This window comes from Hypomesus transpacificus, chromosome 11 (genome assembly GCF_021917145.1).
Source record: "Hypomesus transpacificus isolate Combined female chromosome 11, fHypTra1, whole genome shotgun sequence".
Classification (NCBI taxonomy): Eukaryota; Metazoa; Chordata; class Actinopteri; order Osmeriformes; family Osmeridae; genus Hypomesus; species Hypomesus transpacificus.
The window spans coordinates 8552069-8577761 of NC_061070.1; the positions used below are offsets into that span (position 1 = coordinate 8552069).

A 25693-nucleotide genomic window follows, 5' to 3' on the forward strand; every position below is an offset into this window, starting at 1 on the left:
AACCATTAGACCTATACACTGTTAAAACTGTCGGGATGAAAGGTAATACTGATTTAGTAATATTTTCCAGTAGGCAATTGAGTCTATTGTCCTGTATGTGTGTTGATGTGTGAGTAAAAGTTACCACTGCGTGGCCTGTGAACCGCTTCTGTCAGTGGGTGTTGGACATTTACGCGCATGGAAATTATGAGTCCCACCCACCTTAGAAAACATAAACTACCTCCAGGACCAGGACTACAGAAGGATTACGCGCTGTAGGAAGAATATTCTGCCTAACAAAGTAAGTGTCGAATAATATTTATTTACAGGATAAATAGCAGCATTGTTCAAGCATAGATCTTGTATGTTTCTTGGGATGATGAGTTTCCTCAATCCGTCGCTAAGATTCTATCGTTTCAAATGTTTTAGCCTACCATAATATCCAGTTAGCTTTGCGCAGCTAGCTGACTTCCGTACTCAGGCCAACAAGACATTTAATGCTACACGTTAATAATGACCACAACTTATTAATCTCGGTGTTTTACAGTATATTTTAAAATATTTATATCAACCATGCTGTGATCTTGGCTACCACATTTAGACCTAGGCTACTGCAGATGGTTGATTAGGACTAGGCCTAGCGGCGCGCCCTGGGAAGTTTTAGTATGACACCTAGTAGGCTACCATGACTTTAAGTGTTTGTTTAGAAAGACGGACTTTTCTTTACGGACAAGGAAGTGTCCGTTTCAGTTAACTTGCACAAGTGTAGGTTAGGAGATCGGATTTTTGGTGGGTTGGTGTTGTTACTCAGAGTTTAGAACCAGATTAAGATTTTAGCCTACCATAAACCTTGTCTTTGACATAGCCTAGGTATGCGATGCCTTGTTTTCTACATTTAAGCACATTTCTGACCTAGGCTACCCTAAAACATATAACTTAACTATAAACTAGTTCATCATGATTTCCTGAAACGTGCACATTTGACATTTTTCGTTTTCACAGAATATAATTTGCCAAAACCACAGCAAACGTTCATTACACGAGAAAGTGCAGAACGTTAAAGTTCCGTTTTTTCTAAATACCATCCCAGTATCATTTTTATTACTCAAGCATGGAGTAAAGATTGTTACTGTCTGAACGGCTGAGACATGTAGGCCTATTGCTTTTTCATAAAAGGGGACATTGTATTCCAGTGGGCAGCACTCCTTAACATAATTTTCTTAGTCAAAAACAGCACCCCGACAGCCTATCAGACTTTCCAGCGTCATTAAAATGCAAATATAGAACAAGACTCCCATTGGATTATTATTCGAAGTGTATAGCCTATATTTTAACGTTGGTTACATTTTTTTAACCTTTTCACAAATAAACGAAGGTTCAAACGATAAATAGTTCCAATACCTGTTGAGGAACAAAGTAATTGCTATGGAGCCTAATCCACACATTCTATCTTCCTCTCATGGAGAATAATAGTGTAATAACCTGCAGTTTTAGTGTTTTGTTGTCAACATTTCATGCTGGTAATCCAATTTATATTGTGCATCTCTAATTCTTATTTTATATAGCCTAGCCTATACAGTGCCTCAGATATCACTTCAACAGTCAGAATTTAAGGGTAAATTATTGTCTTCCTTTTTACACGAAAGAACCCAACCCCAACATTTTGGGGGTTTTAAAATTTTTTCCTTTCTGTGAAGTAAAATTCCAGGGTTCAAGGTGCAGCATGTGGCGTTGCTTGTTTTGCAACCAACAGAGGTGTGCTATTTTTCTGACTCCCTTTCCTCACCTCTTCTCACAGTCTGAGAACATGAGTTATCCTGGATACCCTCAGTCTGGTGGATACCCACCCCAGGCAGGAGTCTACCCCCCACAGGCCGGGGGCTATCCTCCCCAGGCAGGTGGCTACCCCCCTCAGGCCGGTGTCTATCCACCCCAAGCCGGAGGATACCCACCCCAAGCCGGAGGATACCCACCCCAGGCCGGTGGTTATCCCCCTCAGGCCGGTGGTTATCCCCCTCAGGCCGGTGGCTACCCCCCTCAGGCCGGTCCTGGTGGCTATCCTCCTCAGGCGGGAGGTTTCCCATCCATGCCCCCTGCAGGTAAGACCTCAGATGCAGTAATGGGAGTCATGCATGATCTACTGATTATGGTGGAGGGAGGAAGTCACATTAGACATGTTAGTCGAGAGAGGGATTTCTTGTTTACACCATGTTTATGTTGCTCTCAGAATGAGTCACCCTGTGACATCATGAGGTTTAGATGAAACTTTAACCTTGGGTGTGCCTGTACAAATAGTCCTCTGTTAGAGGCACCACTCACAGTCCAGCTTGTGTTTCGTATTCCCCCCATTCTGAATGGCTGAAACTCTGTCTGTTGACTAACAGGTAATTGTGAACTGTTCTATGCCTATGAGGATGGCTTGTTCGTTAGTTGCTTCCCAGCTTCTATATTTAACTTCCTTATTGTTGAATGCTCACTGCTCGGAACTCTGAGTATTTCTTTTAAAACAATGTTTCAGTAGTTTCTCATAACCACATGCTAGATTTAAGTGACATCTGGTCTTGTGTGTATCTGTTGTAGGCAGTTGGGGTGGTGGCGCTGGGTTTCCCACCGTAGGTCTTGACAGTCTGCAGAACCCTGGTTTCAATGCAGCCAATCTTCCAGGCATGGTAAGTCTGGCTAAGAATTCACTCCAGAACTCTCACATAAAATCCTACGTCACATAATTCAATAAGCAAGTCACTGGATAGTGCACTGAATATTCCAGTTAGCTTTACACGGCCTATACTGGAAATCTCATCCAGTTATTTAACGGTAAGACTTTTCCGAGTCAGCGTTTTTTTAAATCCCAAAGCTTTCATGTTAACTTTCCTCTCAATCCTCTTGCATGGAAATATATAATCATGCACATAATTTGTTCTGTAAGTGCTTCAACAGCATGCACAACTTTCTTCTCTTTCCTGTCATAATTCCCAGTCTACATGTTGAACAATGTGCGAAACAGTGTTTTCTTTTCTCTCCAATCAAGAAATCTGATCATTTCTGTCTATAATCCGCTTTGCTTGCTAATTTAATCCCGACAACTTGGTTCTGTGCTCTTTTTATGGGATGCCATTTTCCCTTCCAACCACAGGCTAATCAGATCTCAGCTTCCATGGGAGGGTTTAATCCAAACCCATCCATGTTCCCCCAAGCCCCTGGAGGGTACCCCTCTGCCCCCCAGTCTGGGGGCTATGGGGCCCCTTCCCCTAACCATGGCCTGTACCCGCAGCCAGGAGGGCCAGCGGTGGGTTACCCAGGCCAGCAGCCCATGCCTGGCTACCCGCGGGCACCATCACCCAACCCTCCCATGCCCGGCTATGGAGGAGGACCAGCACCTAATCCGTCCATGCCGGCGTACCCGCGGGCCCCATCGCCCAACCCATCCATGCCAGGCTACGGAGGAGGAGCCATGCCTGTATCTCCTGCCATCAATGTAAGAGGCTGTCCCTGATATATGTTCGCGGGTTATCCAAATGTGAAGTGAATCGACATACCGACCCTGATTTGAGGCCGTATCAAGGAAATCCCCTCATTGTTCTTTCAGAGAGGGTTCAGGGGTACGATCCAGACCTTCCCAGGAGCAGACCCCCTGAGGGATGTGGAGGTTCTGAGGAAAGCCATGAAGGGCTTTGGTGAGTCGGTTATAATTGTCTATTGCATTGAGAGGTTCCAATGTTCTCAATGCGTACTTGACATCAATTATATTAGTGAGCTTTGAAAGAGCTCCACATGGAAATAACCCAAACTTCTTTTGACTTGATATGTGGTTTGACATAGTTTGCTTGTCTGTACAGGCACCGATGAACAAGCCATTATCGAGTTGCTTGGGAGTCGGTCCAATAAGCAACGTGTACCTTTGCTCATGGCCTATAAAACCTCCTATGGAAAGGTAAACATTGCAGTCGTCTATCTATCACCAGCTCCTGCATTATCAGCTTTACCATCGAAGGTTTAACAACTGATGAGCACTGAGCACCAGGTGTCTTGCTGTGTTGGTTACTACCCCAGAACGGTCTGCTCAGATTTAGCATTAGATTCAGGATAAGGGATACAGCACCATGACTTTCTGAGGGTTTTTTATCTAGTCCCAGGGTGGGTGCTAGCTAGACATTTCCAAACAACAGCTGCTATAACTTCCAGTAATTGGGGTGCGGGTAGGGTGTCTTCCAGGCCAGTAATAGCAATGCTCTGAAGCTTTTTTGGAGCACCAGTTGAATGTGGAATTCAGTCACTCCAACCGTGTATCCTCCTACCCTTACAGGATCTCGTTAAGGACCTGAAGTCAGAACTTTCTGGAAACTTTGAAAAACTGGTGCTGGCCATGCTAAAGACTCCAGCCCAGTTTGATGCATATGAACTTTACAGTGCCATAAAGGTTTGTTTTCTCCCAATCAGGACTCAGACTGGAACATGTAGAATGTCACATATGCAGACTGGAGCCTTATGCTAGTTGTACTGTACGTTCAGCTAACTGACATGGTTCTTGCTTGGAACCCTAACAGGGAGCAGGCACAGATGAAGCCTGTCTCATAGAGATCCTGGCCTCTCGCTCTAATGCTGAAATCAAAGAGATAAACCAGATCTACAAAACGGGTATGTTCCACGCAACAATGGGGAAATATTATTTCTGGGGAAAAAGAGTTCACCTGTGGTTAAACCCGTGCCACTAGAAAAATAACACCTTACCTTGCAACCGATCATAGCTGGTTTGAACGCCTCAGTAGCGTGACCGTGGGTGAGTTTTGAAGGCTTTCTGTGACAGTTATGTCTTGTTTCAGAGTATAAGAAGAAACTGGAAGACTCCATCAGTGGAGATACCTCCGGACACTTCCGCAGACTTCTAATCTCCCTGGCCCAGGTGTGGCTCACAAACTGTTATCTTAAATGAGAAACAACACCTTGATGAACCATGACTCCGTTTGTCTCAACATCTCTGAACTGCTCCTGAGCTTTAGTTATCTTGGATATGTGTTACCTGCACAGTGTAGACGGGTGTAATTGACATGTACAACTGACTGTTTGTGACAACAGGGTAATCGGGATGAGAGGGAGACTGTGGACATTTCCATTGCCAAACAAGATGCCCAGGTAATTCCTTGATTCTTTTGAAATAATTACTCATATACAGTATATAGTGCCTATAGGAAATCTACACCAGTTTTTTTTTTACATTTTCCAACCTCTGCCTTAAATAAAAACGAATGAAATACTTCATTAGTTCATGAGTATACCGGTCACTAAGGTACCTTATGATTTCCGTCTGCAGGCCCTCTACGCTGCAGGGGAAAACAAGCTGGGAACAGATGAGTCCAAATTCAATGCCATTTTGTGTGCCAGGAGCAAACCTCACCTCCGAGCAGGTAGCTCCCACAGACCGGGTCACACACTGTAGACCAATTTGAGTCTCAGATTCTGCATGAAGCTGCCAGTCCACACAAAGCCAAGCCTTACGGTGTTTTGTAACGTGTGTGTGCGCAGTTTTCCATGAGTACCAGCAGATGAGTGGCAGAGACATCGAGAAGAGCATTGAGAGGGAGATGTCTGGAAATCTAGAGGGTGGCATGCTAGCAGTGGGTAAGAAACACGTCTGAATATGAGACACACACAGACACACGTGATGAAGCTCCCACACCCATACAGGTCTTCCCTGAATCACACCCATTCTTACTCAATCGCATACTCGACGCTATACGTACGTACAAAGGATTTACCATGACGTAACAAAAGCCATTTTCCCTCAAGATGAATGAGCTGCTTTCTATTTTTAACTTAATCTTGTTTGTTTGGTTAAAGTCTGTTGTAGCAACAAGTGAAGGTTCTGTGTTTTTGTTTTTGTTCTTCCCTTGGCTTTCATTGCTCAGAGTCATGGTATAGTAACATGCTTCTGGTTTGACACATTTATCAAATATTTCTGTCTGTGTATCAGTTAGAATCCTCTCTCAAAACACATTTCATCGTGCTGTGGGTTGCAGTGTCTGCCGTCTTCACTACGCATGTTTAGTAATTTGTTTCATAATTCAGTTTAGATTTGTATAATTTTTTTTTTACAAAATGTTACTATTGCATGTGATCTCAGACCAACATTTTCAGTTTCTTCAGCACATGTACAATATGCAGTACGTCAACTATACAGTACAATACCATATGTGTAGTGTTTAAGGAAACAAATGCACTATACATTGATTGAGTTGGTTTATGTTCAACTGTAAAGGTCTTTCTTCTTTTATCTGATTTGAAGTGTTTGTGTTTGAAGTTCCATCCTTTAGCTGCCCCTCCTGTTATATAGCTGCTGATGGTTTGTGTGGTGGAGGAAGGTGATTAGTTGCTCCTGCCTGGTGTAATAAAACATTTTTTCTCTCTGCGCTCCAGTCAAGTGTATTAAGAATACCACTGTCTACTTTGCTGAGAGACTCTACAAATCCATGAAGGTGAGACACTGAGCCAGAGAGCATTCTGCCATGCCGAACCATGGGATTTTTCAGCATTGTTAGAATCTGCCTTGTCTGATTGTTGAGTCCTCACGTGTGTGTGTGTGTGTGTGTGCTCATTCTCAGGGTGCTGGGACTAAGGACACAACCCTGATTCGGATCATGGTCACTCGTTCTGAAGTCGACATGCTGGACATCCGCCAAGAGTACATGAGGATGTACGGAAAGTCGCTGTACACACACATCTCTGTAAGTATCACCGCTGTACACACACACACACACACACACACACAGGAACTTGCCTGTGAGTCTGTATCATAGCACAGGATAACACACAATCTGACCGAGAAATGGAAAATACATTTACATTTAGTCATTTAGCAGACGCTCTTACCCAGAGCGACTTAAAGTAAGTACAGGGAGCGACTTACAGTAAGTACAGGGACATTCCCCCCGAGGCAAGTAGGGTGAAGTGCCTTGCCCAAGGACACAACATCATGTGGCACGGCGGGGAATCGATCCGGCAACCTTGTGATTACTTGCCCGACTCCCTCACCGCTCAGCCATCTGACTCCGTTATAAATATAAGTTATTGGTAAGATTGACTATTGGTTATTTTGTTTGCTAATGTTTTGTGCTTTGTCCGTGGACAGGGGGACACCTCTGGGGACTATAAGAAGTTGCTGTTGAAGCTGTGTGGAGGGAGCGACTGAAGCCTCCACACAAAGGATCTACCAGAAGGGGGCTCTGCATGCCGTACCCTACATGCTTACACATGTACATGACACATGTTTACTGAATCGCTGTATCTTATCTATGCATCACACTCAGCATTATTGCATGCCTTGCTGTTATCAATGCAATCTTTTTTTTTTATCAATTGTTATTCAAACCTTTTATTGGGGTATGTTGATTTGGTTTTTCAGAGCAAAAAAAAAATATATATTTCTAATTAGCATAGCATGAGGAAGGTTATTTCAAATACTGTTAAGATTGGATTTGGTAATAAAGAGATATATATACCTGTATATTTTAGACGCAAAAAAATATATATTTAATAGTCTGTGCCAAATACCAATCTAGAAAAAAAACAGACATCAGAATTCTTCACCTAAATACCAAAGTGATAAGTTTATAATTCTGTTTATATATTCTGTTAATATAGAGTATATTTTTTCGGTGTTTTTTTACCATGATTTTGTCCTGTCTTTGCTATTTGCATTATTCTACCTTTAATTTGTGTCTGCATTACTCAAAAGTAAACCTCGCAGCATACATTTCAGTGAAAATGTGTCTGTAATGATCTCAAAATAAATACTGAGGTTACGAATCTTTGCTAATTTGATCAGTATCTATTTTATCATACTCATGAATGTTTCCCTTTCCTGGATCTGTTGCTAAGAATTGTGCCCTTGAGATTTCAACTCTAAGGTGTGCATGGATACTTAGAGATTGTAAAGATCAGTAATCAAATCATAGTAAAACCTTGAGAAGGCTACAGTACATAAAGATATCACTGACTGTGTTTGTGCTGAATTCACTGTCTCCTCTGGAGGGCAGTAAAGTCGTCTTTGTTGCAGAAGTGTACAAGCTACTGTTCGTAATCTGGCTATGTAATGAAAACCTACTATTGAAAAGCAGCTATCAAATTGTGTAAAGAAAAAAACTGATCTTCGCTCAAAATAAACCAATACAATTGATGTACAGTAGCCTACTCTTCTAAATGAATAGTGAATACATTGAGCATGCTTCAACAATGATTAACTGCCTATCTACCCTCATACGTTGAACCTAGATAGAAATACATGTTTCATGAAGATTCGCCTGTGTTGCAGCATTCAGCTCTCATTTTACAGGGGGTCTGTAAACCTTCTTCTTCTAGACTTTAAATGTTGCACGCGTCGACTACCGTCGCGTCGAGCGCTGCGCTATGATCCAAGTAGTTATGGTAGTGTGTGTTTACCGCGCTATGATCAATAACTCTGGGAGACAAGGCATGAGGGGACTCAGGGAAGCCTCTGGGATGGATTGATGGCATTCATAAAACTGCCTGGGCCACATTAAACATGTCTGCCCTGCTGTCAGAGAGCTCAGGGACCCTGGTGCGACTTATTGGATGACAGCCATGTTGGGGGAAATCACTTTGGATTATATCACATTATTTAGGATTGGCTGGGGAGAAAGTGAGGGGTGGAAGGGGGCAGAAGAATTGGAGCCTTGGTCTTCAGAGAGCAGTGTATTAAGAAGTTAATTAAAGTTATATGTGCCTTGGTGCACCATAGGAAATTGATGGCCAAAGCTTTCCGACTGAATCCCATTCTGATCATAATTTGAACCTCTATTGTTTTTCCTTTTTGTCATCTTTTAAGTGTCTGGTTTTAGGCTTTTTAATCCACCAACGTCCTCATTAATATGACCACTAGGAGCTAGGCTTGACTGTAAATCACAAATATTCCATCTGATCATATCAGATACACAAACCAGGGATTAGGCCTAAACTGCATGGTGGATGTATAATGAAATGTATGAATCCAATGGCAGACCATCAACCTTCCCTGAACTTCCCACCCTACTATACAGTCAAGTGAGATAGAAAAAGAGCAGCATTTGTCCTAAAGGACATATGGGGTGTTTTAATTTAGTGGTAGTAGGTATTGAGACGCAGTGTGGGGATTGTGGGAGTAGATGTCAGTATTTTCTGATGCTGTGCTATTTTATGACATTGCTGTTGCCTTAACTAGAGCTGCTCCTTTAAAGCCTTTGAACAGGAATAACATCAAGGTCATATATTTATACTGACAAGTATAAAAAGGATGCACTATTTGGAGTTATGTGCCAGCCATTGTTGTGTAAATAAATAAAAATGATGTGTCTGTGTCTGTGGATAAAAATATATATTAATGTCAAACAACCCTCACCATTGACGATGGCCACTCAATTTTCCACTTCTTTTTCAGATGGGAATAAAATGCATCTGTAAAAAATGGCAGTCATTTTTCCCTTTTATAAATTATCTGATGGATATGCAGACTGTCTGTGCATTATAAAACAACTGGGACTCCATTTTTCCTCTCGTCTGGGTTGTCTAATAAACAATTCAGTTGAATGGTGCTTCCGGGCATCTCCCAGATACAAAACCTGTGCCACTGCTAAGCGCAGATAAATTATACACCCATAAAAAGAGCACAAAGCTTTCATGGAACATCCTCAAATGACTGTCCTTGTAAGCAGACTCAAGTCAACTTCTCTATCCTTCTGGAACCCTGACAGTAGAGAGGAGCCCTTTGATATGAACGAATTGCATGAATTGTTCATGCAACGAGGCAAGCACATGGCTGCAGAAGACGTAGAGCCAGCATGGAACTGAGCAGTGAGTACTCATGGTGTCACTATGGAAATGAGGTGGTATCTGCATGAATAAGGTCACGGCTGGAGAAGCTACTGCCTGCCTCTGTGGCCGCAGTCTTGATTTAACAGGGGGCTGAGGGAGAAAGACTAGGCCACATCCATCATGATCCTGTACAACCTAATCACCAGATAGATTGTATTCCCCCTCCACCCCATCTCCCCAGTCGCATGTAGGATTTACATAACATAAAATCCGAAAAAAGACCAGTGATGCAAAAAGAAATACATTTGAATGCATTAGCTGAAATGGGCAGTATCACAACAAGAGGTCTACTATAATTTAAATAGCGTCATCATAAAATCACTATGAGCTTTTTTCCAATGTTTCCACTGACAAGATTGCATCATGAAATGTATATAGTAGGCTATACTATTCTACTATCCACCTGTCTCTCTGTTAAAATGTATCACAAAAAAAACATTGTCACGCAAATTGACAACATCCATTCTAATTTTTCCACTTGGGATTTTCGACGTAGGCTACTACTACTGGGCGTTGCGTTCACGCCCCATTGGCACGCCCATTGAACTATTGGGAGTGTCTTTCAAAAAACCCGCCCTGTTTCACCTTACATGGTCATTGTATGGAAAGTTGATTGACACCAGGCAGCAGCTGCTAAACTGCCTGGACATGGCGGAAGATACAGTGTAACTGAGAAACGGCGACAGAGTTACGATAGTTTTCATAGCAGTTGAAAGGGCATCTTGCGCTATAAATGACTCATCGGAAAACTCAAAGATGTTCGGGTAGGTTTTTGAAGGAAACAAAGGAGAAATGGACGAGGTTAGAAGACGTAAGTAAGCTGGAAAAATGCATCGCTGTTTAGTGCAGTCAACAGCCTTAGGCAACAAATATGGCTTCTTGTGCCTTTTTGTATTTGCTATGAAAATTGGTGTCCCATGCCATCCCATGCCATGGTTATTCTGCCGAAATCCTACAAGTGAAGCAAGACCCGTCTTCGCGTATCTGGGCTCATTCTGAGAAGTGGAGCGGAGGAAAAACAGCCTGTCAGTTAGCTCGTCAGCTACGGAACTACAGAGAATAGCAATGGAGCCAAAGCACAAAGAGTTATTAGACCAATGCCACCAGAACTTATTGGAGTCCATAACAGATGCGGACCGGCTGATAGAACTGCTGATAGTGTCTGGTACCTTAAATGAGCTCGATCGATTCGAATTAGACCAGAATTGTTCGTCCAGCGCGGAGAAAGTAGACCAGCTTTTGAAGATGCTGATGAACAAGGAGAGCGACCATTTCCTAGACCTGTGTGTGGCCTTGGAAAAGGCGTACCCTGACCTGTATTCTGCCCTGTTTATCAACGGTGGCGGACCAGTGGATCACTCGTCGGGTAAGACACCGTGCATGCACACCTACATAACCCTAGTCTACCCAATACCCATATTTATCAATGACATGAGTGCGTGAACAACGCGCGGTTACCCAAGTCCCTCTCTCAATTCTCTGGCCGCAACCTGGCTGGGTGGTCCCTTGAACAACAGTGTTGTGCTTACAACTACGGTGGTCGCAATTGTAGCCCATGCAACTGTAACATTTAACATTGTGTCATTAACAGGTTACAGATCAGAGTTACTAACACTGTAATGTTCCATCACATAGCCTACACCCTGCACACCAGAATAGGATTAGACATTATTAAGACATATTAGCTCAGGTTGACATTTATTTGAGAATGTACTATGATCGTTCATGCATGCAATAACTCATAGGAATTCAGATCTGGTGTGCTGCTGCGTAATGCACAACCCTCTTTTGCACAGGTTTGGTCTGATGAGCTACAATTATCAGTTGAAATGTTAACCTCCACTAATCTCAGCACACCATGGCAGTGTATCATTTGTGAACACATGATTTTAGGTTGAAGTGAGAATTACATGATGGTACTTTTTAGGTTAAAAGCCCCCAAATTGGTTTCATTTAGTTTCAAGATTCTCTGTTTGTAAGTGATTGTTTCCATTTAGCATAACCAGCTACTGTCATATTACCTTAGCAAAAATCATTGATTTTATGAGAGGATTTTAAAGAAGATGTGTTAGAGCCAACCCCATCCAAAATATTATCAATGACTGGCATTGATATGCAATTAGCATTTATATGACCAAATCAAGTGATTTACTTTCTGTAGATGAGATGGCCTGACTTGTTTCCATGGCAACATGCTTGGCGCTGATGTGCTGTTCCATATCGACCTGTGCGTGCTTACGCCCATGCTTCTAAATCCATAACATGGTGACAGTCAATCTTGCTATGTAGGGTACAAGCCCAGTTATTGTCAGTGCACATTGAAAGGTTTGGCTTCAGATTTTGCTATTTGAATGAATCACAACAGTTTTATTCTGCATGCTTTTGACACAATGGAGGTTACAGGATGAGGTTTGGTCACCCTCTCTTGTCTTGTCAGTCAGACTCAAGCATGTACAGATTCATCCTCACCAACGCATGTGGACAAACAGGGGAAGAGGTGTTGAGCTACAACAACCTGAGCTCAGTTCCCACATTACCTCCCACCCCTTTCCAGGTTACCTCAGCAGAGTCTCAACAGAACACTTCCACCAGCAACCTGAACGCTCCCTTAGTGTTGCCAATATGAGCAGCGGCAGCTCTGAACGTCGCCTAGTCGGCCTGTGTTATTCAGCAGAGGATTAGCTGCCTTCTCCCTGTTGTAAGCTCTTTCAGGTAGACTCATATTATCATGCCTACACAGCCCTCTGTACTAGTTTGGGTGCTCTTGGCTGCCTCAGACTCCAGTTGAGGGCTGTTTTTTTTAAATGCTTTTCATTATCTTCAGCGCAGCTTTCCGACTGACACGATGACGGTGTTTAACTGCGTCGGTAAAGACTGGAGACGGAGCTCAAAGACCCTTCAGGCAGGCGGAAAGACAGAGAGGGATGAAAATGGCTGAGCCCCGCTGTGTATGTGCGAGACAGAGAGTGCGTGTCTGATGAGCCTCTCTGATAGCAGGCAGCTCTCAAGTCATCCTCTCATGACACTTCTCTTTGCCGGCCCTTTGTGCTGCTGTCCTGAGTTTTTCGGCAGTTCAACTTTCTGTCCTCAGACACACGCACTCAAACTGTCTGCTGAACCCCATTCTGGCTGTTTATTCTCAAGAACGTACTTGCGTTCTTGAGAAGAACGTTCTGGCCAATCGTCTTGCGAGAATGGTCTTGCGAGGATGGGGAGCGATTTGAGAGGCGATTTGAGAGGCGTGTGTTCTTGCTGACCAAGTCGCCATCCGATGCATCCTCGATAAAAGGGGCGGATCATGAACATTTCCAGGTATTTTTGACCAAGAGGTGACTTGTTTTCTTTGGATTGGAACCGTACTTGGGAAATAAAAGATGACGTCAATCGAGTTCGCAAGAACACATGAATAGAAAAAAAGGTGGATTGATAAACAGCCTCTGTCATAGCAGTGGAGGAGGAAGAGAAGGGATTGTTTCATGCAGCCTGGTTTGCTTCCTCCAACCCCAGGCTGCGGGACACGTTTCATACATCAACACTATACTTGTCTCACAATACTTGAAAATGAATCCATCATTTCCCAGATCGATAATAAAGGCTGGTTAAAAAGTCTTTCAGCCCAAATGTTTACGTACATTTCCGTTCAGCCTAGTATACCACAGACTTCTGTGCTTGTTTCACAGCTCTAAAGCGGCAACAAAACCAATTTTATACTTGAAATTGCTCCCTTCCCCTGCAGCAGGGCATCGCCACTGTGTCACCTACAGAGTAAGGTATACAGCACCTCCCCTCTCTGCTGACTCTGACATAGATTTAAATACACACAGAGAGGAGTTTGATGCAATGGTCCCTGACAGGGTGCAGCGTCCACATCTTCTGCTCGTCTCTTCATGTGTTCTGTCTCGCGCACACGTGCCGTCTCTGTCTCTGTCGGTTTCTGTCTCTCACACGCTCTCTCTCGCTCTCTCACTCTCTCTCTCTCTCTCTCTCTCTCTCTCTCTCTCTCTCTCTCTCTCTCTCTCTCATATATACAGACTCTCTCATTCTCTCACACCTCATAAGCACATACACAAACATACTCTTTGGAGTGGTTTTATTCTCCATGCCATTAAATGGAAGAGCTGGCTAGATACTCAGAGCGGATAGAGAGTGGGAAAGAGAGAGGGAGAGAGAGAGAGGAAGGGAGACAACAGGCTTTTTGTTTATAAGTTGAGCAGACCCAAAGTGCCCAGTCAGCTGTGTGTGTGTGAGAGAGACAGAGTGAGAGAGTGGAGCAGAGGACCAGTGGGACTGTGTTTCGACCAGTGCTCCTCTCCCAGTCCATAAACCACAGGGACAAACAGACAAGATGACTAATGCCCTGACACTGGGTCACTTTCACCGCTCTTAAAGACCTGTCTTGGGCCAAGCTTGCATCCAGCTCCACTCCCTTTCTCACTCGGTTCTACAGGTTCTCTCGCTCTCTCCTCCTTCCTCTTTCCTCTCTTCATCTTATTTTCTCTGTTTCTTTTTCTTTCGTCGTTCTGTCTCTGTTCAGTGCCCTGTTTCTCTCAATGTGTGTATGCTGTCCATGGGGCCATCAATCCATCCCTGGTCTAGTCACGGGATGTGATTGATAACATTTTGTAGCACCTATTTTATACTGCATTTCATAGTGGATTTTATTGCATTGCTGTGGGGTACTGTCCGGGATGGCAAGACTTCAGCGTCTGTACAGACTAAGAACTTAATCTTGTTCAATGGCAAGTCCAGGGTTGTGTTGTATGCAACTTTGAAGTCTTTGTTAATGGTTCAGTTGTTACTAATGTAGCGATCAATTAAATCATTGGATCACGCCTGCATGAGCAAACGAGACATTAACCTTTGAGTTTTCTCAGGGTCGTGGATGTCATTGTCCCGGTTTGAGTGTATCGATCTCTGATATCCCAACTTGTGTGAATCACATCATGCTTTCCACAGCAAACTGGTTTTGTAGGGGCGATACATGGGTATCTGACTCACTAGACCTCTCTCCTCCAGCGGTGACGTTAACAGCTAGCCCAGCAGGGAGGAGAAGCAGAACAGGTCTTCGTTACCATTTACACATGTTTCCTCTGCTTGCTAATGACCCTGGAAAGCTGAGGAAATGCCACAGTTTAAACATTGCTGACGAAGTGAGGTCATGGAAATAAACAGAGCTTTTTTTCTCCCTGTTCCCCCCCCCCCCCCCCCCCACTACCCCGTTGACGGATTTTTTCATCTAACCCCAACTGCTGTATTAGCGTAGCAGTTTCTTTTTATTGTTAGCCCATAACTAGGGCATCTAATTCAGGAGAACCCTTTGTCACATATAAAGCTGAGATACAGAGTATGGGAGCTCTGCCTGCTACCTGCAGACAGGTGACACAATCTGTCACGTCTCTGTTTTCAAAGAGCGGCTCGGATTACCCGAGCGTGCTTTCGCGGTGTAAAAAGTAGCATTCCCCAATGGTCTGATGCAGTTTTTTTCTTCTTCTTCTTCTCTTCGCTCGCAGCTTTCGAGAGTTATTGCAGTCATCTTCACGTTTTGTTTAGTTCACCTTAATGCCTCAACCTCTGGCACAAGCAAACTGTTCAGAAGGCACTTAATGTCTCTATTATGCTGAGTTAGTGTTCTTCGCGGCGAGGGGGAACCGTGAGCTACTGTGATAATGGGCTGCGCTGTGGTGCACGCCGGGGCGCTTCTGAACTGTTCAGCACTTTTGACTGACCTGCCAGCCGAGGGCCAAGGGCACCGTACCGAGGTCCCCTCTGAATCACAGATTCAACGGAACGACTGGCTAAGGAACCAAGATGTGATGCCTCCTGGTCTGCTCTGTCCATGCATTATAGGAAGTTCTTTTCATCGCTCCGGATGTCCAAGGACACAACTGAGAGTTTCTACCGAGAGGTAAATGTAGTCAAGTTACGGCGTCACACCAGACGTGTTTTACGTTAGTTTAAACCACCCAAGTGGCGACAACTTCCTCACTCAGGTCGTGCTGCTGAACCCCCGCGTGGCCTGAATGAACATCAGGCTGGGACCTGTGAGCTTAGACAGGCACTTAAGGGTCATCACCCACTGTATAGACCCACAGGACCACATCCAGGACCACATCCTCTCGGCCGTGCCGAAGGACGTTGTGTCCTTGGGCAAGGCACTTCACCCTACTTGCCTCGGGGGTAATGTCCCTGTACTTACTGTAAGTCGCTCTGGATAAGAGCGTCTGCTAAATGACTAAATGTACATTTTTATTTATTGTGGCATGGCTGGGGTAGGAGGGAGAATGGGTTACAATCAAATAGATGACCAGAGAGTAATGCTTGTCGGTACATTTTATTTTGACAAGGTGAAAGAAGGGGTTTTGGGTGGAAGAAAAGTACTTTTAACCAAAATGCTTCTCTGACCGAGAAATCTTTGTCGGATAGTCCTTCATTTTCAGAAATGAATGGAGCCAACGAGTGTGGATTAGAGATTTTTCTGGATGTTCCAGTAGACCTACTTCCCTGCCAGTGGTTGCTGACTCTTGTTGGTGGGGGGGCCAGTGTCTTCCTGGCTAAACTGCTCTCCAGTCAATGATGCTTCTGGTTCTCGCTCTCCATGCTGTCCATCCTTATGGGGAATTCGATCCATGTTAGACACAGCTGGGGTAGAGGCCATGTGGCAAGGGAGCACAGGTGGAAGTACTGATTCTTAATGACCTCACCCCAGAGTTCTGCTCTCCTGCAGTGGGGTGCCACAGTATAGGTACATAAGGGACCAAAATTCTGAGACTCTGACACTAGTTACAGTCCTGCTCACCATTATTGGCACCCATGAAGTTTATGTACATATTGTGGAATATCTACTGAAGGAAATGTATCAAGTGAAACAACATATTACTACAGATAGCTTGTGTTTGATACAAAACAGCAAATGATAAAGAACATTTAAAAAGATAAACATTGAGTAAAACATAGAAAAACATAATGCTTGCCGTGTCAATGGTATTGGCACCCTTTGCGGCAAATCAGTATGGAAACCCAATTTGCCTCACAAATCACAAATGAGGATCACCTGTGATGAATTGCCTCCACCCATTTGACATGAATTAGCCAATGAATGATCATTTTGGCGTTTTTAAAAACCCACCTGTTATCCCCTCTTCATGTATGACAATAGTAAAGACAAAGGAGCTGTCTGAGGACACCAGAAATGCTATTATTTGCAAGCACAAGACCTCCAAAGGGTATAAGGCCATCTCCAAAGACCTTGGTATCCCTGTTTCAACGGTGCATAATGTTATTAAGAAGTTTTCCAGGCATGGAACTGTCAAGAACCTCCCTGGACGTGGGGGAAGAGAAAAATGTATGACAGAAGTCTTTGAAGGTTGGTGCGAATGGTGGAAAAAACACCACGTCTAAAGACCGGAAGACCAACCTGGAGCAGTCTGGTGTAAAAGTACTATACGCCGCACACTAAACAAAGCAGGGCTTTATGGGCGGAGACCAAGGAAGACCCCTTTGCTGAAGAAAATACATAAAAAGGAACGATTGATCTTCGCGAAAGAGAACCTGGACAAACCTCAAGCCTTCTTGGACAATGTTTTATGGACAGATGAAACAGGTGGAGCTTTTTGGTAATGCGCACAAACGGTATGTTTACAGACGGTGCAATGAAGCCTTTGAGGAAAAGGACACCATACCAACAGTCAAGCATGGTGGAGGATCCATAATGCTGTGGGGCTGCTTTGCTGCATCTGGTACTGGAGGCCTTGACCGTATCACAGGCATCATGAAATCAGAAGATTATCAAGCAATTCTAGAGCGAAATGTCTTGCCCAGTGTAAGGAAACTTGGTTTGAGGCGAAGATCATGGGTCCTCCAGCAAGATAAAGACCCAAACCACACCTCCAAAAGCACGCAGGATTGGTTGAAAGGGAAAAAATGGACAGCAATGAGTCCTGATCTCAATCCAATTGAAAATATTTGGGGGGAGCTGAAATCTGCCATTGGAGAAAGAACCCTGCAAATGTTCAAGAACTTGAGCATAGTGCAAAGGAAGTGTGTGAAAAAATATCACCCGAGAAGTGCAAGAAGCTTATAGATGGATATAAGAAACTTTTGGAGGCTGTCATCGCTGCCAAAGGGTGTGCAACCAAATATTGCCAATGTTAGTGCACATGCTGGTTTTCAGTTTTTTTGTTTGGAATTACAATATCTACGTTGAAATAACAATTGTCTTTGTTAAATTACTTTGGACCTCAAATTAAAAGATACTGCTGATATAGATTTGGTACATTTCCATTTATTTCTAAAGACATTCACTCAGTTATGCAAAACATGAAGGGGTGCCAATAATGGTGAGCAGGACTTTATATTGCATTTAATGATTATTTTATTATTATTATTATTTGTTTGGAAAGTTTAAAACAACGAGTGAAAAGTTTGTATTTGAAATGTACATGCATTTCTCAATGTCTTAGTTGGCATGTCCCCCATTTTTGCTTTGATAAGAGTGTGCATGGACCCAAAAAGTTTGTGCAAAGCCTGACGACCCATGATTTGACAATGTTCTGAAGCGCTTATTTGCTCTCTCCCGTCTTCAATTCCCCCGTTAAATGTGGTCTCAGACTTTTGGAACCCTATTCCCCAAATCCATCCATCTCCCTCGTTCCCTCTTCTCCCTTCTCATATCTCCCTGTGTGTCTCAGCCTCTTCCTCCTGAGGGTAAGAGCACAGAGAGAGCAGCACTGTGTGTGTGTGTGTGTGTGTGTGTGTGTAGGGGGGTGGGGGTGTTGGTGCAGAAGGACGGGGGCAGTCAGACGAGGCTTCCTTTAGGCCGAGTCAAACAGCGGTGTCTAGCACCACAGCCCCCTCCCCGTGAGCTGGGGAGCTCCGCCAAGAGCTGCAGCTGATTTAGAGCCCCGGGATGAGGGTAAACAGAGCAGTTTGTCAGCCCCTGGCTGTGTCGAAAGTACTCCCCCACCCCCCACGCCCTCTGGGCACTGCAGATCTGGTAAAGTACCGGATAGGTTTCCACTATGTTGTTGTGACCCATCCCTTCACTTGAAGGTCACGATGGAAGGATTTGAACTCTCTTTTTCACTTTATCTTTTCTTCTATTTGCTAGCCAGTGTGGCGTGATGGTCTTTTGCGTCAGGGAAACTCACCAGACAGTAAGAAGAGCTGACAAGAGTCTAACGCACAACAGCAGACGTTCGTGTTTTTTGGATAGAATGCAAATGATGTTCTCTCCCCAAGTGCCCCCCGAAGTTTTCCTTTCTCCTCGGGAAGACAGTGTCTGTGTCAGATCCTTAGTTTCGGGCTTGTCAAGATCCTCGGATAAAAGCGTTTGAAAACGGCAGCACCAGATCTTTCAGATAACCACAGATATGTATTCACATTTATGTTTTTGGGGGTTTCATTTTTAGATTAAAGAATTTTCCAGAACTCATGAATTATTTAGTCACACTTGACGGGGTGCTAGACGAGCGTCTCTTTGATTGTTGGTACGGGAATAGGTTCCGTCTCCCACTGCCATCCCAATTTTTTTGCCAAGCTGCAAAATGTACTAGTCCTCCAGTCCAGAGTCACCATGGCAACGCGTGCCATCCCCCCTTTTTCTGTGCTGGGGGGGGGTAATCTGGTGTTCTGGAGCAACTATTGGTCCTGGAGCATTGGTGAGGGAGGGGAGGAGGGGAGGACCCACGGAGCCCCAAAGGCAGACCGAGGGCTCCCCTGACCTATTTAAAGCCATGAAGCCAGGCCTTTGTTGTAAATCTGCATAGCTTCACACGATCAAGTCTCCCCCTTTTTAAATATGTGTCACTGTGTATTTGTGAACAGTTAGAACAGTGCACGATTCACCCTCTAAGTAACCCCAACGTTTTGCCAATGGTCCTTATTGGCATGTCTAAGGGCAGTAGATGATGTGCTTCTTGGCTAGGATCCGAGTTGTTTTGACTGTTGAAAATGCCACGTGTGTCGGAAAGGATCTGTGAAAATGGTGTGTGGGTGTCAGAGGGGATTGTTCATGATTTATCTGACTGACTGGTTGACAGACTGGCTGGCTGACTGGCAGGGGTGCAATGAAGGGTGCATCCTAAAGCTACCCGTATCCATACCCAGCACTAATTGATACAGCTTTTATTGACGTAGTCAGCTTGTTTACAAATGATGGGCTTCGCTGAACGAGGCTATCCATAATTACTATCGATGATTAAAGGCCAGTCACGAAAGGCTAATGCTGTCGACCCTGGGAACGCGAGTTGGGCTTCCTTTTATCTAATATGCAATCTATACTGCATTCATTGGTAGCTTTAGACAGCAAACCTCTGTGTGTCTTCTCTCTCCACAGGATTTAAGTTAGCTGCTCTGCTTAAGGGAGCAATGTGGAGTGAGCTCTCATTTCCATCTGGAGAAATATGAGTGTGTGTGTGTGTGTGTGGAGTGGGAAAACACATGATGTAGTGCAGCCTTTGGAGTGGAGCTCAAGTCTGGTAGAACAATGTGAAATCAAAGCTCTGCTTCTCACAGGAACGTGTCCAGCTTCAGGGAGTATGAAAGCAGATTAAAAGTCTCTGTCTCTCTCCGTCTCCCTTCACTCGTCTCTTTTGAACTACACCTTCTTTGCGTCTGTTCATCCTTCAACCGCGCCCCCCCCACCCCCTTATGGTTCTTCACTTCCTTCCTCTTCATTTCAGATTATTCTCCTCTCCATACTCGGTCCTCTCCTTCCCTTCTCTCTGTCCTTCCCTCCGCAGGGCCAGCGATAAGAGTCTGTCTCATCAAGCTCACAGCTAATTAGACTCTGCCTTGTCAGATCGACCAGACCTAGAGTTAGCTAACACAGCAGGGAACCAAGGGCACCGATGGAGATCGGGTGTTTTTTGTTTTTTTTGGGTGAGACAAATTTGTGGTCAGGCGCTTGCGAGTCTTCTGGTGCGTCACAACCAATTCAGGGGCAGCGCCCATTAGACTGCACGTCACAAAAACAGACCTCCGAAGGCCGGGGTACATCGCAAACGGCAGCATCTCGCGAGCTCTCCCAGCGAAGGCTCGAAATCTCATTCCGACGGTGCCCTTTGTGAGACATTCAGCCGCCTCGCCGTAAAACCGTAAAACCGCCCGGCACACAACGAGGTACCCCTATGGATTTCTCTATATGTGACATGCCTCCGCCAGGGCAGTGTCAAAGTGCTATTCACCAGCCTTCCTCAGGCTTCTCGGTGCTTGTCATAAAAGAATAAATCCAATTTCAAGCATGACATTGTGGCTGCGTGGCAGGAACATATGAGGAATATGCATCAAAGCAGTGCTGGATGCACAGAGAGGGAAGCCATGAATAGTGGCAGTGGAAGTCCAAGAACAAAACCCTGAAATTCCCATTTCCATATTTCCTCTTGCATGTTTCATTTCCCCAAAGCCGCATACAAAACGTCTATATAGTGAGTGCAGCAGATAATCAAGCATAAGAAGTGCACAGTTGAGCAACGGTATAGCATTGGGGAATGCCAAGGAACTGCTCAGACTAGACACTTGGCAAAATCATCCCATATGGAATACACAAATCGCAAAAAGCAAATGGAGAGAGGGGAAATATACGTAGGCCTTGAGGGGTACGTGGAAGTAGTCCCATTGCTCATTTCTTTGTTTGTTACATTTATCATGGATTGATTAAACATGTCAGTTTCAGAATGACTTGATGATGTATCCAGACAAGATATCGTCCTCATTCATCATGTCAAACTTCTCTCTTTGTTTCTCCGACTCATTTCTCTCTCTCTTTCTCTCTCTCTACCTCTCTCGCTCCATCTCTCTCTATCTCTCTCTCTTTCTCTCTCCCTCTCCCCTTCTCTCTCCAGGCTCCACCTACAGCGTTCTCTCCACCATGCCCTCCGACTCTGAAAGCAGCAGCTCCCTGAGTAGTGTGGGTACGTAACCGCTCCAGTATGGTCATCACGTTCCTGTCACTCATTCCAACTCCGGGGACGTCTCTATCTCCGCTGGGTCGAAGTCATGCCGATGTAGTCGTATGCGCTAAGAACACTACTTTGCCGCAGCGAAATAAAGACAAGACACGAGTATGAGTGATCCTTCTCATTCTAGGTCAGATAGGAGCTCTTGTGTCGAAACGCCTTGGAGTATAATACAATCTGTCTTTCGTTCCTTTTCATTATTAATTATTATTCCTGAAGGAAGTTTGCCACATTCACTCTTTTCTGGCGCACATGCACAGCACAGAGTGCTGACCAAATGAGCACTCCAAATGACTCATCGGCGTGACGTAAACGTCCCAAGGGGCCAAACGCGGAGCCAAGGATGCACATAATCCCCTCCATGCTCCTGGCCCCAACACCTGCTGCCCCCTCCCCTCCACCCCGCGGAGGACCCTGGGAACAGGACACGTTCTTCCCTGGTTGGAAGCCACTCCACACTAGCTCCACACGAGGGAAGCTCGGCTTACAAGGGAGCGACTCGCTGTCGTGATTCTCCAGCTAGGGAGAGAAGGATGCACGCTCTCCTTCAGGACCGGAGGAATGGATGAAGGCGGAAACGCGATAGAAGAGGACAGCGCTTCTCCTTCTGAGCTTCAATCTGTGGAAATGAATAATTGCAGCACAGGGCATTAATCTTTTACAAATGCCTCAATTTATTCTTTGGGTTTCTAAATGACTGTCTGCACAAGTGATTAAATATTATACCATACTCCCAGCACTGGGCCTGCTGTTAACATACCTCTTCAGAATATGCTCTCAAATTTAAATCCCATCTGCAATACGCTGCTGTTTTTCATTATTTTCTGGGGGATTACGGACATCGGAGTGCTGTAATCCTAGGTGGTTCTTTGGGGGGGAAAAAAGTCCATCGGATTGTAATGGAAAAGAACATAAGATTAGAATGGAATTTAATATCAGACGGTTGTTGCCCTTCACCAGTATTACGGCATAATGTGTTCTGAATGTTGAGGCCACTGCGTAACCTGTTTTAACCTTGTGTTTGCAATGCTGCTGGAGGATGCTCTGAAACTGCCATTGTCTCCAAAATCATGTGTCGACTTTGTTGTGTCCAGTTATCACGCACCGTCTGAAACAAGGTCAAATGTAGGCCATGAATGGTGTGTGGCGGTGTGCAGTGTTTGCCTTTAGTGACGCGCTCATGGTTGCAGGTTCGCCCGTCAACGGTACAGCCTCGTCCCCGCCCCCCACCATGAACGACAACCGGCCTGCTGGCGACAACCTGGACACGGTCCTGTTCCAGCTACGGAAGGTGACGAGGGACAGAGACGAGCTCCGCAAACGCTTGGCTTTGGCGTCACCTGGCACCACCTTTGACGACTGCAGGTATAGACTCTCTCTCTCTCTCTCCCTTCTGTTTTCAAGTCATCAAAGAGGCTAAACAAGCCAATTTCATGTTCGCTTGCTCTGATTTGTCTCCATGTTTTTTTTGTGTGTAAGTGAAGCTGACAAATCCAGGCATGCGTCTGTGTAGTCAAGGTTATTTTGAGGACAAGGCCTTAAGGCGCAGGTTTACGATCAGCACTGTTGACACAAGTTTATATGAAGCCATTGGCTCTCTTCAAGGCCGTCTCCCAGTCGGTAAATAACACGGTTTTCCAAAAACACCTACCTGTGCTAGCAGTCAAATCTATAATGAATGTATTTTATTGTTATTTCCTGATTTCATGTGTATTTGAATTATGAAACGTAAGCATTGCTGGTTGCATGTAAGAAACTGAGTACATTTTTGTTCCTTCTTAGGACTGGTTAGGTTTACGACCAGTTTGTGGACAAAGGTTAATTGGTTACTATCCTGAACAGGTGTTAAATGGTCTCTATGTTCCGTCTTCCCTGTAGTTATCAGCATAGGGAGAGGTGAACCTGTGTACCGTTTGACTCTGAGGAAAAACAGATGCGCAAAGCCATCCAGTATGTTGACTAAATCGGTTAATGACTTTAGGCGCCATGCCCCAACAAGCTTGAATGTTTTCCCGTGAAGCTGAACGTGTTCTGTGCCAAAATGAAGGGCATTGGGGCTGACGCGAGGCGCTGTCTCGAACGTTGCTTCATTTTCGGCAAAGTGAGGTCACAAATGGCTTCACCCCCACCCCCACCCACTCACATCCAGGCCAATATCAGGGCCCCGCCCTTACTGGCGAGGTGAACTGCATGTGCTGATGGCGTGTCCTTTTTCCTCCCCAAGGCCAAACTCCAAAGCGACGGCTACGGGACACCATGCCGTCAGTCTCCCAAAGGCCAAACTCCAAAGCGACCACTACGATGACCTGAAGAGCCAGTGTATGCGGGCCATGGCGGAGCTGCAGTCCCTCCAGAACCAGCACACCAAGACCCTGAAGAGGTGCGAGGAGGCCGTGAAAGAGGCTGACTTCTACCAGTGAGTCCAACCTTAACGTCTCTCAGCTCCGTTTGGGAGGTTTTAGAAAATATTTCGCATTTCGATGACTTCATTATAGCGCCAACTCATCCACTCCTTGATCATTTAAGTATCGCTGCTGCACCAAGGTCAGCTTTAGTACAAGTGTCATTGGGCTAAGCGGGGCTCACCAGCCACCAGGACCAGGACCCCTCGTCACACCCCTCCTCTGCTCCCCGACCCAGAGTAGATGGCGTGCAGCTCCCGAGTCAGCAGAGCGGACGAGCGCGGCTGACGTTTGATTGACAATGTGCCTCCAGTCGTGCCGGTGGATTTAACAGCCTTCCGGTGTCAATTGGTTTAAACGGTCTTAATGTCAGCGGTGCCGCGTCTACGGTTCTTTTCGCTGGCTAAGCCGCCTGGATCCGGTCTCCAGCTGGATCCCCCGCGTCACGGCGTCCTGGCGACCCCGCTCTCCACCCGCCGAGCCGCAGGAGCCGCCGTGAACGGTGGACATTTTGTCGAGCACCATCTGCCGCAGTTTCCGACGCGGCTTTTAATGAGAAGAGAAAATAATTAGCCGTTTTATGACGTTGTTTCACTTGGATGTGAACGAGATAATTGCCTGCTCTTGCGATAGCGCAAATGAACAGAACATCCCTGGGCATAATGGTCTTTTCTTATTAGGGAGGAATTACGTAAATGTGCACCATGCACCCAGTCTTACTTGGGCTTCGGTGCATGAATGATTCATGTAAGAAAAACATTTTTGTTTATGATTGTTTGGCTAGGTCCACTAGAATATAGTTGAATAACTTTACCTCATAAAATTTTTTTATTCTCATAATTTTTTATTATCCTGTGGGACAAGTCACAAAGGTGTATTCCAGGTTTTAAGTGCTTTTTTTACCAGACAGTAAATCCTTAGTCTGTCAGGAGTTCGACCGTGCCTCTGGAGCTTTGCTTTATTCAATACAGACTAGATGTATTAATCCCAGGCATTAAATCTCGGGTGTGGGCATTGCACTTGTCTTGAATCTACAGAGGGATGTAGGGTGAGAGACCAAATGGGGATTACCGTCACATGTTAGTTTGTCCCCTGAGTCTCTGTGTGTAAGCTGGGCTGTCCAGGGAAGCAATCAAACAGGATGGGTTAAGCACAACCCCTGTGCTCTCCATAGGGGTCGACATGCGGGGCTGGGCCCGAGCAGAGAGAGGCCTTGGCTCCTGACAGAACTCATCAGATGTGTGCCGAACATTCGTTTTTTAGTTCCGCGTTGACCCCTCCGCAATTCAATCTCCTCCACATTGTTGGCCGTGGTGCCAAGCTAAGCTTCTGCCCCCATGGATGTGCACATGTCTGTGTTACGATTTTAATATCTCGAAAGAAGACGGACTTCGTCCCCCACTGTTCCTTCATCAATCTGTTCTTGCCTTGGTCAGTGACATGTCTGAAATCTGTACTACTGTGTGTGTGTGTGTGTGTGTGTGTGTGCTCTCGCAC

The 25693-nt window shown here is 45.1% G+C and overlaps 2 protein-coding genes across 3 annotated transcripts in view; both read left to right on the top strand.

Moving 5' to 3' along the window:
- The first annotated feature begins 171 nt into the window (after positions 1–171).
- anxa11a (annexin A11a) lies at positions 172–7789 on the top strand. 2 transcript variants are annotated; one of them, XM_047029545.1, is made up of 15 exons: positions 172–280; positions 1778–2078; positions 2560–2648; positions 3113–3454; positions 3566–3653; positions 3816–3910; positions 4283–4396; positions 4524–4614; positions 4800–4879; positions 5053–5109; positions 5288–5381; positions 5500–5595; positions 6391–6449; positions 6576–6698; positions 7103–7789. In XM_047029545.1, the coding sequence occupies exons 2-15, from the start codon at positions 1787–1789 to the stop codon at positions 7160–7162; spliced, it is 1680 nt and encodes a 559-aa protein (XP_046885501.1). In that variant the 5' UTR covers positions 172–280; positions 1778–1786; the 3' UTR covers positions 7163–7789. The 2 variants fall into 2 exon arrangements, with proteins under 2 accessions (XP_046885501.1, XP_046885503.1); XM_047029547.1 differs by having other exon boundaries at positions 3251–3454.
- Positions 7790–10452: 2663 nt separating this feature from the next.
- The window catches only part of dlg5a (discs, large homolog 5a (Drosophila)), a 38689-nt gene continuing 23448 nt past the window's right edge, over positions 10453–25693 (top strand). Inside the window, exons 1-4 of the mRNA XM_047028683.1 lie at positions 10453–11206; positions 21681–21749; positions 22985–23159; positions 24019–24210. Coding sequence (XP_046884639.1) covers positions 10906–11206; positions 21681–21749; positions 22985–23159; positions 24019–24210 — 737 coding nt within the window. The 5' untranslated portion in view covers positions 10453–10905. The remainder of the gene's footprint in view (positions 11207–21680; positions 21750–22984; positions 23160–24018; positions 24211–25693) is intronic.